This window comes from Oryzias melastigma, linkage group LG23 (genome assembly GCF_002922805.2).
Source record: "Oryzias melastigma strain HK-1 linkage group LG23, ASM292280v2, whole genome shotgun sequence".
Lineage (NCBI taxonomy): Eukaryota > Metazoa > Chordata > Actinopteri > Beloniformes > Adrianichthyidae > Oryzias > Oryzias melastigma.
Genome location: NC_050534.1, coordinates 13,716,738 through 13,733,038, shown reverse-complemented (window position 1 = coordinate 13,733,038; position 16,301 = coordinate 13,716,738). Strand labels below are relative to the sequence as shown.

General features: G+C 37.9%; 1 protein-coding gene across 1 annotated transcript in view; it reads left to right on the top strand.

Annotated features, from left to right (window-relative positions):
- Window positions 1-753: 753 nt before the first annotated feature.
- Window positions 754-16,301, top strand: part of st8sia1 (ST8 alpha-N-acetyl-neuraminide alpha-2,8-sialyltransferase 1) — a 29,617-nt gene continuing 14,069 nt past the window's right edge. Inside the window, exons 1-3 of the mRNA XM_024287118.2 lie at window positions 754-1,388; window positions 5,469-5,613; window positions 14,514-14,623. Coding sequence (XP_024142886.1) covers window positions 1,210-1,388; window positions 5,469-5,613; window positions 14,514-14,623 — 434 coding nt within the window. The 5' untranslated portion in view covers window positions 754-1,209. The remainder of the gene's footprint in view (window positions 1,389-5,468; window positions 5,614-14,513; window positions 14,624-16,301) is intronic.

Below are 16,301 nucleotides of genomic sequence, written 5' to 3'. Positions count from 1 at the left end.
CTACTAAACCAGGGGTCCCCAACTCTCAGGATGTGGAATCGGTGCAAGGTTAGGGTACTAGTCCCGCATCCTGAGGGTAGGGGACCCCTGATTAGCGTCTGTGGCCTAGTACCAAGCGGCCCTCAGACCAGTACCAGTTCGCACCCTGGAGAGTTGGGACCCCTGGTTTAATGGGAACAGCCAGCACATCAAAAAACGACAAGTTGGGGACACCCGAAACATCAAAAAGTGGCGCGGAGGGGGCCCGAACCGTACACACATATATGATGAGTTGGGAGTGCAATTGCGTTGGTATTTTTGATACTTTGATAATCCAACCACCCTCCCAAAGTCTGTCCCTCATATAAAAAGTTTTAGCTCCGCCCCTGGTTTGAGGTTGACAACCCTAATAGCGATTCTGCTAATTTAAAAATATTTAAATGTTAAATGTGCAGGATGAATCTATTTAAATCAAGTCCGTTTTTATTCATAAAGAAATTGAAAGAAAATAATAAAAATAAAAATAAAAAATAACTTTTTTAATGGAAACTGAATGATTAGATAGATGTAATATTGTGTTTTAGATGTTCTCTTTTGCAAATCTAGTTGTTGCATGCCCTGCAGGGCCCCACCACCCTGACTGTTCCCGCGCAGTCTTCCTCTGCAGACAAGTTAGTGTTCGCAGTGATTTGTCACTGTTGGAGCCCCAACACTTTCTACTATTTTTAGTGAGCTTCATGCGCTTCCCTCTGAATAAGAAGCACTTTGTGCCGGCTGGAGGGAAAAAAAGAAAGGGGAGGTGGGGGGGTGCAGGGACTCTCAGCTGACTGGTTCATTTGCGCCGCATATCTTCCATTAGGCTGGCAGGCCCAACGGGAGCGCAGGAGGGCGGGAGAAGGCCGTGAGGCTGTGAGAGGAGGGGGCCACATGGACAGCCTGAGGGGCTGTAGGGAGCCTGCAGTGAGCAGCAGCGTCAGGCTGGGAAGATGGTGGTGCTGATGCACCGGGAGAACCGCGGCGGATTCCCACGCAGACAGACAGACAGAGCGCGCACCGGATTTCCACACTGATGCTTGAGCGCACGGGACCCCCATTCAAACCCCACATCGAACGCGGGATGCGACGCGTACTCGGCGCGCCCAGTCAGAAGACGAGCCTCGGAGAGAGCCTGCGCAGAACCCGCCGGCCGCGCTGCTGAAGCCGCGCGCCACAAAAGAAGACGCAGGGAAGATGTTGGCGAGATGCTACCGGGCCAAGCTGTCGGTGTGGGCCGCGCTGTGCGTGCTGGTCCTCTGCTGGTTCTACGTTTTCCCCGGATACAGACTCCCCCGTGACAAAGACATCGTGGCGGAGGTGCTGAGGCAGGGGGACGTGTGGCACAAGAACCAGACGGGCATCGATTTGTACAGGTTCGGCTGAAGGCTCAGGTTTCTGTCCTCTGCTTGGAGAGACTGTTTTGTAATGTGAGGCCTCCTGGTCCTCGGGGGTCCTCAGTTAAAAATACTTTTGCATCCACTGTGGAGCCTTTTAACCTTTGTATTTTGTTAGGGTCAAAATTGGCCCATTTTCATTTAGGAAAACAGGTTGATTTGACCCTAACGGGAGCTTGAGTTTCTCCCATCATAACCCTTGTATTGTGTTAGGGTCAAAATTGACCCGTTTCCAAGTGTTAAATGGGTCAATTTGGACCTGAACAGGAACTAACCAAGTTTAAAAACCATTTTATTCCCAGCCAAAAATTAACCTTTTTTAAAACCTGAAAACGGGTCATTTTTGACCCAAACAAGACTTTGAGTTTCTCCTGGCTTAACCAATATTTGTGCTTTGGTCGAAATTAACAAATTTTCACACTTTTGACCTGAACAAGAACTTGAGTTTGTTCCAGCTTAACCCTTATATATGTTCGGGTCAAAAAAGACCCATTTTCACATTAGAAAACAGGTCTCCCAACTTAACTCTTATGTTGTGTTCAGGTCAAAAATGACCAATTTTCACACTTGTAAACTGGTCAATTTTGACCCGAAAAAGAGCTTGAGTTTGTCCTAGCTTAGCGCTTATGTTGTGTTCGGGTCAAAAATTACAATTTTTTTTTTTACAATTGAAATCGGGTCAATTTTGACCGAAACAGGTCCTTGAGTTTCTCCCAAATTAACTCTCATATTGCGTTCAGGTCACAAATGATCCACTTTGACGCTTGTAAAAGGGTGAATTTAGACCCGAACAGAAGCTTGTTTCTCCCAACTTAACCCTTATATGTGTTCGGGTCAAATGGGACCCATTTTTACACTTGGAAACAGAAGTTAGAGTTTCTACCCACTTAAACCTTATGTTGTGCTCTGGTCAAAACTGACCCATTTTTGCACATGGAAACGGGTCAATTTTGACCCAAAGAAAAGCTTGAGTTTGTCATATAGCTTAACCTTTATGTTGTGTCCGGGCCAAAAATTGCCCATTTTTTACACTTGAAAGTGGGTAACATTTGACATGACAAGAGCCTGAGTTTCTCCGAAATTCCCCCTCATATTGTGTTCGGGTCAAAAATGACCCATTTTTACCCTTGTTAAAGGGAAAAATTAGACCCAAACAGAAGCTTGAGTTTCTCCTAACTTAACCCTTATATGTGTTCGGGTCAAATGGGACCCATTTTTACACTTGGAAATAAGTCAATTATAGACCCGAACAGAAGCTACAGTTTCTACCCACTTAAACTTTATGTTGTGTTCTGTTCAAAACTGACCCACTTGGAAACGGGTCAATTTTGACCCGTAGAAAATCTTGAGTTTCTCCCAGCGTTACCCTTATATTGTGTTCGTGTCACAATTCTCCAATTTTTACACTTGGAAATGGGTGAATTTTGACCCAAACGAGAGCTTGAGTTTCTCCTATCTTTACCCTTATATTGCGTTCGGGTCAAAAATGACCCATTTTTACACTTGAAATGGGTCAATTTAGACCCGAACTGGTGCTTGAGTTTCTTTTAAACAAACGTTGGGACTCTCACTAAGATCAGTGAGAAACTGGACCAAATTGCTTTCTAAGTGTTAAAGGTTGCGGACCTAGAGTAGCCTAGAGGGCTCCAGAGTAACCACTCAACAATTGTGCCTTGAATAATTTTTATTTTTTGTTCCAGGGATTATTTTTCCTAATTCATTGATTTTAAAATTGTAGAATGATGTACAATTACTCATTTTAGTCCTCTTAAAATTCTTTCACTGTTAAATTTGCAGTAAAAAATGTTGATGTACAGTTGGAGACACACTTTTCTTGACACATAAGTATCAACCAATTGAAATTTCTTGAAATTAATCAAGTCCTTACTGTAACCAATGCCCACACACACCATGTACCAACGCTCCTAGGTCATGGATCAAAGCCAAGTAAGTAGGGTTGAAGACCTTCAATGGTGAGTTAATGGTTATTAATATCAATAGTTTTGATGATTTCAACCACAAGCCTTGCATCACTGGTAGCAAGCACAAGCTCTGCAAGAATCAAGGCACACCATGTGTGTGTAAAGTATGAAATGCCACTACAATGTTGAGTGTTTCAGGAATACCATATTGAGTAGAAGATGCATTAGAGATGATGGAATATATGGGAATCTAAGGAAAGTATCTGTGTTCACACTAGGGGTGTGCCAAAATATCGATATTGCGATATATCGCGATATTTAGTCCTGCGATCGATTCTCGATGGGTTCTCACCAAGTATCGATATTATATTTTCATTTAAAGAGGCTGCAGCGCTGAGCGTCTGAGTCACGCGCCGGAACTATGGGCGCACGCTGCGTCGGACTTTTAATAGCGATGCACGCGCTCATTCGGGAGAAGCACCGGTGAGATACAGGCTCTGTAGCGCGTGTGTGAAGCATGTCTACCTGTCAGCATTTATCCTCCATCTGTAGGAGATCCACCCGATAAGAAGTGACTTTGTCTGAGCGCTAGAATGACAGCGATCACTTACTTCCTGTTTACTGTGGGAACTGAGCGCGTGCTACGCAGTTGTCTGTGTACGCTTCAAGGAGCGTCGGAATTTTCGCTTTCATGCACTTCCATGCTTAACCTGCTGCTGTACGGTGTAACTTTGGTAAATTTATAATGTGACGTTTTCAAACAATGTAATTACTTGTTGCTAATGTTAATTTTAAAGTAATTCTCAAATAAAAAAACAGGATTTGATGTATGAAGTTAAATTTAAATGTAATTAAACTAAAGTACATGAATTCACTGTAAAATTAGGGAGAATGCTAATTAATTGAAGCACTTAAAATTATATTTATTGCCATTATTATGTGTGTTTTAAGGTTTTTACCTATTGACTGCTGACTGACCAAATGGAAAAATGATAAAAATTGGAAAAATAATCTCAAGTAACAGTCTGAGTAAATCAGCCTTTATTTTTGGATGCTCAGCCCTTTTCAAGTGAGAGAAAAGTGCACAAAAAATTAGGTCAATTTTGAGAGAGGCTGTAAAACATTATATTCATCATCCTTTGGTGTGACGTTCTTTTGGAGGTAGATAGCTGTCACTACTTGACTTATTTAATATTTGTTCTGTTTACAACAATTCTGCACTAAGTAGTGTCACTGCTGATCATGTTTACTATTGTTAACATTGAATCTGACAGATAATTCCAATTCAGTTGTTGTCAATGTTTGTCAAAGACATAGTATTACTGATTTCAGCAATTTTGCACAAAAGTGTCTATAATTTGTTGCACAAAATAAGAAAAGTTGTTTAGTATGATTGTGTTTAAGTTAAAAAAGATAAATGGGGATATATTTCCCCCCAGAAACATGTTCTTCTCTATAATGGTAGTTATTAGAGAGGATTTTTACCAATTATCGCAGTATCGCGATATTATCGATATCGTGACCCATGTATCGCGTATCGTATCGTATCGTGAGGTACCCAGTGATTCCCAGCCCTAGTTCACACCAGGCATCTGATACATGCTGAATACTGGTTCTTAAATGTGCTTTTAGCATATGGTGTTTATTCTGGACTACTACCACCCGATACTAGCACATATACTTCCGGCCGGGCACAAACAGCAATTATTAATTTCTTCTCCATGATCAATTTTAAACGGTTGGTACTTAGATGAAATAAAAGAGACGCCACCATCCATACGGCTCTACCAAAGCAGAGTCCCTGATTGGTCAAAGTTCAACCTTGTTTAAGCTCCAATGCACATTTTGCAGCCACCTCCCTCTTAAGACAACACTGTTGATGATTTGAGTATCAAAAAGATTAAGAGTAAAAAGACTTAGCGTATCAAATGATGTGCCTCACAACTCTAAAAAAAAAAAAAAAAAAATCTGGGCATAAATGGGTTAAGATGACAAACGACACCTGCAGAGCAGCAGCCGGGCCTGCTGGAGGATGTCATTCCTTAGTATTTTCCAAACATTTGCTTTAAAGTAAATGTGTGTTTGAAGTGTGGAATCTGTCTTCTGATTTCAGGCTCATCTTTGTGTGTCTGTGCAGGAATTTGCTGACTAAATGCTGCGACCCTAAGAGGATGTTTGCGGTGACAAAAGAGAACTCTCCGATAGGCAAAGTCCTGTGGTACGACGGCGAAATTTACCACTCGCACACCGTCAACAGTGAGACATACCCGCTTTTTGTAAAGGTATGTTCTTATCCATCATATATTGGGGTGGGAGTCATTTACTTAAAAGGAAAGAGAAATTGTGAACTTTGTTTTTTTTCTTTCAGTCAGAAAACTGTTTTATCTTTGATCTGGGTTTTAGGCTCAGTTTTGTCCATCACCCGTGTCAAAGTACCAGGGGCCAGATCCGGCCCTCCAGATCATTTTATTTTATTGTTATTAATGGCTTGATGTCATCTTACACTTATTTCTAACTTTTATGATTTTGACAAAATATTGGATGGAGAGTAAAATATTTAATGTAATTTAAGGTTTGAGTTGTGGAATAATATTCCTGCCTTCTTGTTATTCATAATTATGTTAAAAAGTTACGGTTTTAAAGTTTTAAAAATTGGCGATCTGGACTATTTTGGCATTTGGTTAGAGTTTTTGAGGCTGTTTTGGAGTTTAGCTAATATTTCAACTTTATGTTAGCTGTTTTGGCTAATTTAGCCTTTTTCTTGTTTTTCAGGCTGTTTTAGATATTAGCTAATATTTCAGACTCATGCTAGCTGTTTTGGCTAATTTAGGCTTTTCTTTTTAGGTTTCTTAGGCTGTTTTTGAGTTTAGCTAATATTTCAGACTCATGCTAGCTGTTTTGACTAATTTAGGCTTTTCTTTTTAGGTTCCTTAGGCTGTTTTGGAGTTTGGCTAATATTTCAGACTCATGCTAGCTGTTTTGGCTAATTTAGGCTTTTCTTTTTAGGTTTCTTAGGCTGTTTTTGAGTTTAGCTAATATTTCAGACTCATACTAGCTGTTTTGGCTAATTTAGCCTTTTTCTTGTTTTTCAGGCTGTTTTGGATATTAGCTAATATTTCAGACTCATGCTAGCTGTTTTGGCTAATTTAGCTTTTTTCTTGTTTTTCAGGCTTTTTTGGATATTAGCTAATATTTCAGACTCATGCTGGCTGTTTTGGCTAATTTAGGCTTTTCTTTTTAGGTTTCTTAGGCTGTTTTTGAGTTTAGCTAATATTTCAGACTCATGCTAGCCGTTTTGGCTAATTTAGCCTTTTTCTTGTTTTTCAGGCTGTTTTGGATATTAGCTAATATTTCAGACTCATGCTAGCTGTTTTGGCTAATTTAGGCTTTTTTTTTTGTTTAATTGTTTTCTTAGACTGTTTTTCGAGTTTTGCTAATATTTATGCTACACGCTAGCTGTTTTGGTTAATTTAGGGTTTTCCTTTTTCATTTTAGCTGTCAATTTCAGCATTTTCAGCTATCAACTTCAGAACATTCAGTTTACAGCATTCACCCTAGCATTATCACCGGTAATGCTATATATATCTTTCATAATTATGTTAATAAGGTAACATCTTAATAAACATTTAGTTTTAGTGTGTTCAATAAATATTCGGCCCTCAACCTAAGGAGTGTTTTGGATTTTGGCCTCCTGTGTGATTGAGTTTGACACCCCTGGTCTAGCAGGCCCTTGTCTGCAGTGTAACTCAGAACACATTATGGGAAATGCTTTCTCTCTGAGCTGCTGTGGAGAGGACGGTCAGCCCTGGTCATCCATAATGGAGGAGGGGAGTGTCCTGGGACATGCTCGCTTCTTTAAAGAGATTATCCCTGACATCATTCTTTCATCGGGAAGGGAGTCGAGCCATTTTATCTGCATCTTTGCAGTTTTAGATGGCAACTAGTCAGTCGTCCTCTGTGTGTGTCTGTGATTTCCAAACCTGTCGGGTTCATGTTCATGGAGTGGAATTTGGATACATGTAAAACACTGAGGCTCAAGAGCACGCATGCCATTTCTGTCAGGGATTGGAGGCTGGCTTCGTCTGTCAGGGCACGCATCTGCAATCCAAATTCCTGCTCTGTGATGGTGCTGAATATCCAAGCCTCATTTTCAGGGGTTTTATGCTCAATCATGAAGAAGGGAAAAAAGATGGTGTTCCTTTATGTCTCATTTAGACTAACTTCTGAATGTTTAGGTGCTTGGTTTCATCTTCACAAATTTCATGCCGGTTGATTCAAAGAAAACAAACAGTTTGGTCGGGTTGGTTAATAAGATAAGATAAGATAATCCTTTATTCGTACCGCAGTGGGGAAATTTCAATGTTGCAGCTTTACAGATAGAACTAGAATTAGAATATGTACAGTTAAAAATAATGAAACCTGTCACATATAAATAATCTTTTGATCCATTTTTTTATGATTTTGACAGTTTTAGCCAAAAATATTTTAAAAGTGTAATTTTCTACTTTATAGTTTATTTTATAAGTCATTTGCCTCTGAGTTGTTTGTGTAGAGCAACCCCGCCCCCCCTTCCCTTCCCCATCATGGAGCGGTTCAGGAAGCGCCCATAGTATTTTCTATGTCAAATAAGCTCAATTCAATTTCATTTATATAGCCCAACATCACAAAACAATTGCCTCATTGGGCTTCACGCCAGTAACTGTTTTGAAGAAGAAAGTCGGTCAAATAATGAAATCAATAGCTGATTGCTAACTAAACTAGCCTTCCCTGTCCTTAGACCCTCCTTATCGCTAAGGAAAAACTCCTAAAAAAACGAATTCCCGGAAAAAGAAGAAGAAACCTTAAGGATGCCCACATGAAGGAGAGATCTTCTCCCAGGATGGACAGGCGATTTACCAGAGCTATTAAAGAAAAATTTGAAGAGTTTAGCCAGATAGGACAGGGGGAGAGGTGGGGGCGAGGCCCACAGCCAAGACGAGCCAGAGACGTGGTCCACGATCAAGAACAGGAGCGCAGACGATCCACCTGGAATCTGAAATCTCCCCCAGAGGGGAATGAGAAAGAGAAACAACACATGAATTGCACTGCACCAAACAGAAGCATGGAGAACTAAATATAATAAAGAACAGAGGAGAGGAGAAGAATAGAAAACAGTAACAAACAACACATTTTATAAAGAAATACTCAGAAATGCAGTTTTAATCTTAATTTTCTTTAACTATGTCCTCCGTCATCAGAAATATGCCACAAGAACATGTTAAAAACACTATTTTTATCGGAGTGGGTCTCCAAATAATTTGGAACTTAATTTTTTGGAGGGAAAAAGAAAAACTTTTACTTAAAACAACACAAATGCAACCATTAAAAAGGTTGTTTTGGCACATTTTGTTTATATAATTCAATTTTTAAAGGGATTTACGAAAGCAGAACTTTTTTCTATTTCCTGTTAGCATTTAGAATTTTTTGATACATCATTTAGGTCTAAACAGTGATTTATTTTGTAGCTTTTTAAAATGTGACCACTGTTTAGTTAGTATTTTAAATATATTTTTTCATTTAAGAACTTACTTTGGATACAGATGGGTTATAACTAGATATTTGTACTGTGTCATTATGAATGTATATGACTATTATATAGAATAGTCTTGATTGGTTCTGCACATCGCAAAATCAGCCTGTGCAATCGGTGTGTTGCAAAAAAATGATGTAAACTGCGAAAAATGGTTCCCTTAAAAGTTTACGCACTTGATAAAAAAATCTTGAAGCTTTAAGTATTTAACAAATAAAAAAAAACAAATATATCGTTGACCAATTGGTTGGAGCCTTTTTTATTTTAAATCCCCACTTCTTATGTAGATGTGGGTCATTTGGAGTACGAGTTAAATTATGTAGACTTTTATTTAAACGGAACTATTGCATTTAAATAGAAATTATATTTTTTACATTTAAATGATATTGTGCAGCCTCAGTCTAGATATGGTTTAGTTTATTAACTTTAAAATGTTTTGCACCAGTCAATTAAAAAAAAGAATAGAACATTTCCTAGATCCGCTTTCGCCCAACAGTTGGTTGGATAGGCTCCAGCAACCATGTGACTCCCTGACGGATAATTCAGGCTCAGAAAAATGGATGGATGTTTGGTTTGCACAAGTCAATTAAAAAATAAGTTTGATATGCTAAGTATGGTGGATGTACCCCACCTTCATACAACAGTACCTGGAGATAGGCTCCAGCAACCCCATGACCCCAAAAATGATTAAGGAGGGTTAGAAGAATGATATTGAAAGTAAAGTGTCTTAAAGTCATTGTACTTTTGAGAAAATCTCCCTTTTGGCTCTTGATGGGGAGACTGAAAAATTGCACAACACTGAAAAAAATTACTCTGAATAATTTAATTGCAGTCTGGAGGAAATCCCAATATCAGGTTCTGAAAAAGTCAATTTAAAATCTCGAGACTGAGTTATGTTTCATCTCAAACTTACGATCATACAACAAAATTATTAAACAAGATTTGCTTTAATTTATTAAACCTTAAAAGTACATCAAATGTATGTTTTTGTGCAAAAATTCAAAATAATTAAGAAAATTGACCATATCTGTCGTTGTGAAGGTACTTTATACTTAATTTAATTAGTAAAAACCGCAGAGTTGAGTACTTAGAACTGTCACTAATAAATAAGAGCTGTTGTTCTTCATCTCCTGACTCCACTGATTCACCCTGCCTAGAGTTATAGCAGCACTCTGCTGCATTATACAACTTGTGCACAGCTAATGTCTGCGTGGCCTATTTTTTTTGTTCGTTTTTGTGCCGGGGCTGGATTCCTTCAGCTGTCCTATATTATATCTAGTTAGACCAAAGTGGTGGTTGTGTTGGATGCTGCTGTGATTGCAGGTCTGGAAAGCAGCCTTGGTACACCAGGCTGGCAGCAGCCACAGTATCTGGGTCTGTGCCAGGGAATGTGGCAATTAAGGCTCTGACAGTTAAGTGCTGGTTGCTGCACTGGCTGCAGCACAAAGGCTTAGAGGATGGAGCACTGTCTTGCGATCTTGAGTCTGATGTCTTATTTATTACGGATTTTAGTGCGTTGTTTGTCATTTATTAAAAACGTGTCATCGTTTACTGATTTGTTTGCCCATTTGAACTCAAATGAATAAAGCTTTCTTTTGAGGGAAGATATCCCTGCAGCATCAAGGGATTCTTGTATCCAAACTTCTTGCTTTCGCTTACTTTTAGGAGTGGTTTTCAGTGTTTTGTTCCCTTCCTTTACCCCCCTCTCGTCATGGTCCAAAAGAGACCCCACTAAGGAAAAAAAAAAAAAAGTCTGTGTGTGTGCTCTCATGCACTCCAGGGGAATAATGAGAACAATTGTTTCCGCTGTCATGCTCAACCCAGGCCTCAGACTTAAATGCTGCCATGGCAAAGAGGAAGGACATTTTTTTTTTGTGCTTTTGCTACACCAAGTGTAGAGTTTCAATGTCCTCTGCAGCAGCTTTAAATACTGACCTACATAAGGTTTGGGCTTTAGATGATAGTGAGACAGCGATTTGCAGCCAAGACTGCTAGTTGTGAGTCAGTTGTTATGACGGGTTTTGAGGACGCACAGGAAAAGCCCATTCATCAGCGGACAGGAAGCACCTATTTTCAAACAGAGTTTCATCTTCTTCTTGCTGTGTAGCATTTTTAAATGACAGATTTTACACTATGTCTCGATCAAAATGGCTGTGGCTTATAGCTTCTAGATTCGACCATAAATGAAGAATTCTTTTGATTAAGCATATTTTTAGCTGTATTGCTTCCCCCTTTTTCTTCCTTGTCTCTTCCCTTATTATTATTTATTTTTATTTTTAACTTGTATAATTTTGACAGAATGTATTTTTATGGAGAGAAAAATATCGAAAGTTATTTAAGGTTTAAGTTGATTTATTCAGGCATAATATTCCTGTCTTTTTGTTATTCATAATTATGTTAAAAAGTTACAGTTTAAAAGTTGTAAAAATTGTCATTCTGCTAACTTTTTGGACTATTTTGGTATTTATTAAGATTTTTTTGGCTATTTTGGGAGTTTAGCTAATATTTTAGGTACATGCTAGCTGTTTTGACTAATTTAGGCTTTTTTGGTTTGTTTTTTAGGCTGTTTTGGAGTTAGGCTAATATTTACATGCTAGCTGTTTTGGCTAATTTAAGATTTTTGTTATTTTTTAGAATAATTTGAAGTTTAGCTATTTTATCAGCTAGGTGCTAGCTGTTTTGGCTAACCTAAGTTTTTATTTTAGTTTTTTAGGCTAATTTGGCATTTAGCTAATATTTTAACTGGCTATCAACTTTAGCATTTTCAGCTATTAGCTTCAGTGATTTCTGCTATCAATTTCAGCATTTTTAGCTATCAGTTTTAGCATCTTCAGCTATCTGCACTAGCATCTTCAGTGGCCAATTTCAGCTTTGAGCATTGATACTAGCATTATCGCAGGTAATGCCATATATCTAGTTCATAATTAGGGTAAAAAGTTACGATTTTAAAGTTTTACAAATTGTCATTCTGTTGTCTTTTTTGGACTCTTATTTACTAAGATTATTTAGGCTATTTTGGAGTTTAGCTAATATTTCAGCTACATGCTAGTTGTAAATTTACGAGATTAAAAGTCATACATTTCTGAATTTTAATCTCGTAATATTATTTTTTTTTTTTTGGTGGCCCTAATACTCCGTCATACCTTATACATTCGTTCAGTTTATTTACTTTTTATGCCACAGTTCAGGTGAATACTCAGTTCTGATTGGCTGCTGGATGTCCAATAATAAGTGGTGTTGAACTAAAAAGAATTTCTGGTCACATTGCCTGAATATTATTGTGTTTTCCTAAGCACCAGTTGGTATCCAGACCAACAGAAACTTAGTACTTTTAATGGGTCTGTGATGGACCTTCTTGTATGTCTTATGAAATGCTACTATCCAAGGCAATGTGGTCTTTAATTTTTAATAGTTCGTTGTATGCCTTTCTGGCTTGGTTACCTTTTGCATAACAAAGAGTAATAGTGTGTTAATAGATAAGTGTATTATTAATTGATGAAGAACTTGTTTGTTGATTCACATTTAATGATCAGAGATAACGGTGGATATTTCCTGCTCTAAAAGGGATCAGGAAACTGCTTGTGGACTTTGTTTCTTTACAACAAACTTTTGCTTCATCATCTGGTCATAAATGAGTTGTAAGAGGTTCCCTTTCCCTAGAAATGGTGCTTTTTTTTAATCACATTTTACATGAAAAGTGGGGTCATCTGGACCCTACAAGAGAGCACACTGAACTTTTTTTTTTCTCAAGGATTTTTTATCTTTACTGGTGGCCACAGCAGACATAAAATCCTGTCCACCTTGTCCACTGTTGTCATGGGAGAGATCGCACATCAATACAAGGGTGGGGTCATCTGGACCCCATAACCCTTGTGCTCTCTTATGGGGTCTAGATGACCCCACCATTACATTGATACGGACCAATCTCGGCTTACTGAGGACATCTAGTGTTAAGATGCCAATGGACATATAGTGGGAAAATGGCGACTAAATTTACTTTATGTGGTTGGCACTGGAGTCTCACTCGCTCTGTCCAGCTCTCTGTATACAGTCAACGCATCCGACAGTTGATGCCTCTGCGTCATCCATTGACTTCTGATCACAGGCACCTCATTAGGGAGTATGACTTACTTACTTACGCAAGTACTTACATAACTAACTTACATAATTTGCAAATTAATACCATGGTCAAGGTGAATACTCAATTCCGATTGGCTGCAGGGTATCCATCAAAAAGTGATAATGGACAGTGACATTTACTTTCAGAAACAACCGACCTCCGCTTCTCTTTGGTCACACCTCCATCCATTAATTTCTAGGCTAACTTTTGGTTTGCTAAAAACTAAATTTAGCTCCCTAGTTTTGGGCCGTTTTGACATCGTATGATGCCATTAAACATCTTTGTAAGAACAAGCTGTTTTAGCTAAATGGAAAGTTGTCACTTATTGGAAACTGAATGGCCCCTCCATTAGAATAGCAAATTTGTCATGATAGTAAAGTCTATTTAGAGACAAACAAGGTTGTTAAAGATCAACTGTTGATGTATCTTTCCTGGTGTAAAGGTCTCTTCAACCACACAATTTTATTTGCAGATAGGCTTCGATCCAGAAGTTGAAGTGCTGCTTTGTACTTACAAAAAACACAAATATTCAAATATTTTGAATATTTAAATTTTTCCTGCCGATGATACTTTTGTAACAAAACCTTTTCTGGAAATGAGTGGGTTATTTTCAGTTAGTCATAAAAACGGTTTATGATGGGTAATGTTCTATCTTTACCATCACCAAAAATGACCAGGCCATCTTAGGTGGAATAGGATCCAAAACCCATAAAACTTTATGGGTATTACTCAGGAAAAAAAGTGTGAAATGGCAGACTTTCTTCTGGTTTGTTTGAGATTGAGTCACCAGTAAGGACAACAAAAATCACAATTCAAATGGCAAAAAAAACAAAATAAATCCTAAATGTCTCAATGCTCTTAATTTAGAATTTGTTTCTGATTTTTGGGGTAAAATTTCCCTTTGAAATCAATTTCAATTGGTTAGAAAATCTTTTTGCATGACCAGTGGTATGAACTCAAATGAAATAGTTGATTCATAAAGACTCGTTGAAAGAAGTTTGTAAAAGCTTTGACTAAAATAATATTGTTATATTATGTCATTTGTTTGTGTTAGACAATAAAAAATGTGTCATACATCTAAATATACAGTCTAAACTAGGTATTTGAAGTTTTATGGATGGAGATAATGGGCCTTGAACCTACATCCACTCCCTGTCTGGTCATCAGATAATTTCATTGAACAATGTGGGCTTTATTCCTTTAGCGCATGCAGGAACAGACCTTTACTCACATGGCATGTGTCCTTCAGCACCATAGAATCCCACAACTTCTGAGACGCTAAATCTAAGATAAGATAAGATAAGATGATAAGATGTTGATCCCAACCTGGGAAAAGTGATTGTTGCAGCAGCTCAGGTAACAAATCAAACGATGTGGATAAAATAAATAAAAAAAAAGAAAGCCTCTCATGTAGGAGGTGGTTTGTGCTTCTTTCTTTGCATCTGTGTTACCAGTGGTTTATATCTAAGAGCTTGAGTTGGTTTTCTCCCCAGGAAAACCCTCTGCCGCTACCTCTGCGTAAGTGTGCAGTGGTGGGCAACGGTGGCATCCTCAGAAACAGCAAGTGTGGGAAGGACATTGATCAAGCCGACTTTATTATGAGGTAAGAAGCCGCAATGGCCATGAAGTTACACACACACTCTTGATATATATATATATATATATATATATATATATATATATATATATATATATATATATATATATATATATATTCATCTTTGGCTACAGTATTTGCCACCAACTTATCTGCAAATAATCACAATATGAAATAAGTAATTTAATTTACTCATAAATGTTCCTTATTGTGTTGTGAAAAATAATGAAAGAAAAATGTTATGGAGAAGTTTGATCCAGCTGAAATTTCAGTTCGGCTCAGTTGAAATCTGGTCGCAGGTGGAAGCGTTCTGTCCACTCTGAACTGCTCGCCTCTCGTAAGAGCGGCGGACTGGACGTTTAGACTTTTTAGAAAATGCCGGTTCTAAATGTTGTAGAAAATTAATGTTGGTCACTATCTCTAAATTAAATAAAGTTTATGTTTATTTTAGAGAAAGTTTTATTACGCTGATCTCACAGGTGCACATTAAGACGCCATATTAACGTGTTAATCTTGTTACTATTAATTGCACGGGTTAACGCGTCAATTTTCAAAGGCCTAAAATACATATATATATATATATATATATATATATACAGAATATATATACTGTATATATGTGTGTGTGGGGGGGGGGTATATATACAGATACATAAAGTAATTATATATATAAATTACAGTACTTTTAAGGGACTTAATATTGTACGGGGTAAGATAACAGTCAAAATGAAACCTATGCAAATACAATGGTCCTTGGCTAAGTCGCGGTTCATCTTTTGCGGCCTCGCAGTGTTTGTGTATTCTATCCATCCATATACAGTATATATATATATATATATATATATATATATATATATGGGTATGTATGTGTACAGGGAGTTCAGAATTATTAGGCAAGTTTTATTTTTGAGGATTAATTTTTATTATTGAACAACAACCATGTTCTCAATGAACCCAAAAAACTCAATAATATCAAAGCTGAATATTTTTGGAAGTAGTTTTTAGTTTGTTTTTTGTTTTAGCAATTTTATGGGGATATCTGTTTGTACTGTTGACTATTACTGTGCATAATTATTAGGCAACTTAACAAAAAAACAAATATATACCTATTTCAATTATTTATTTTCACCAGTGAGACCAATATAGCATCTCAGCATTCACAAATATACATTTCCGACATTCAAAAACAGAACAAAAACAAATCAGTGACCAATATAGCCACTTTTCTTTGCAAGGACACTCAAAAGCCTGCCATCCATGGATTCTGTCAGTGTTTTGATTTGTTCACCATCAACATTGCTTGCATCAACCACACCCCCCCAGACACTGTTCAGAGAGGTGTACTGTTTTCCCTCCTTGTAAATCTCACATTTGATGATGGACCACAGGTTCTCTATGGGGTTTAGATCAGGTGAACACGGAGACCATGTCATTAGTTTTGCTTCGTTTAGACCCTTTCTTGCCAGCCACGCTGTGGAGTACTTGGGCGCATGTGATGGAGCATTCTCCTGCATGAAAATCATGTTTTTCTTGTAGGATGCAGATTCTTCCTGTACCACTGTGTAGCAGTCAAGGTCCCCAAATGTAACAATTTGTTTTTCCAGACCCTGGAACAAGAATTCACTCCCTAAGTAACTGACTAATTAAAGTGTCGACTCCCCCTCCCCTCCAAGAAACCATTTGC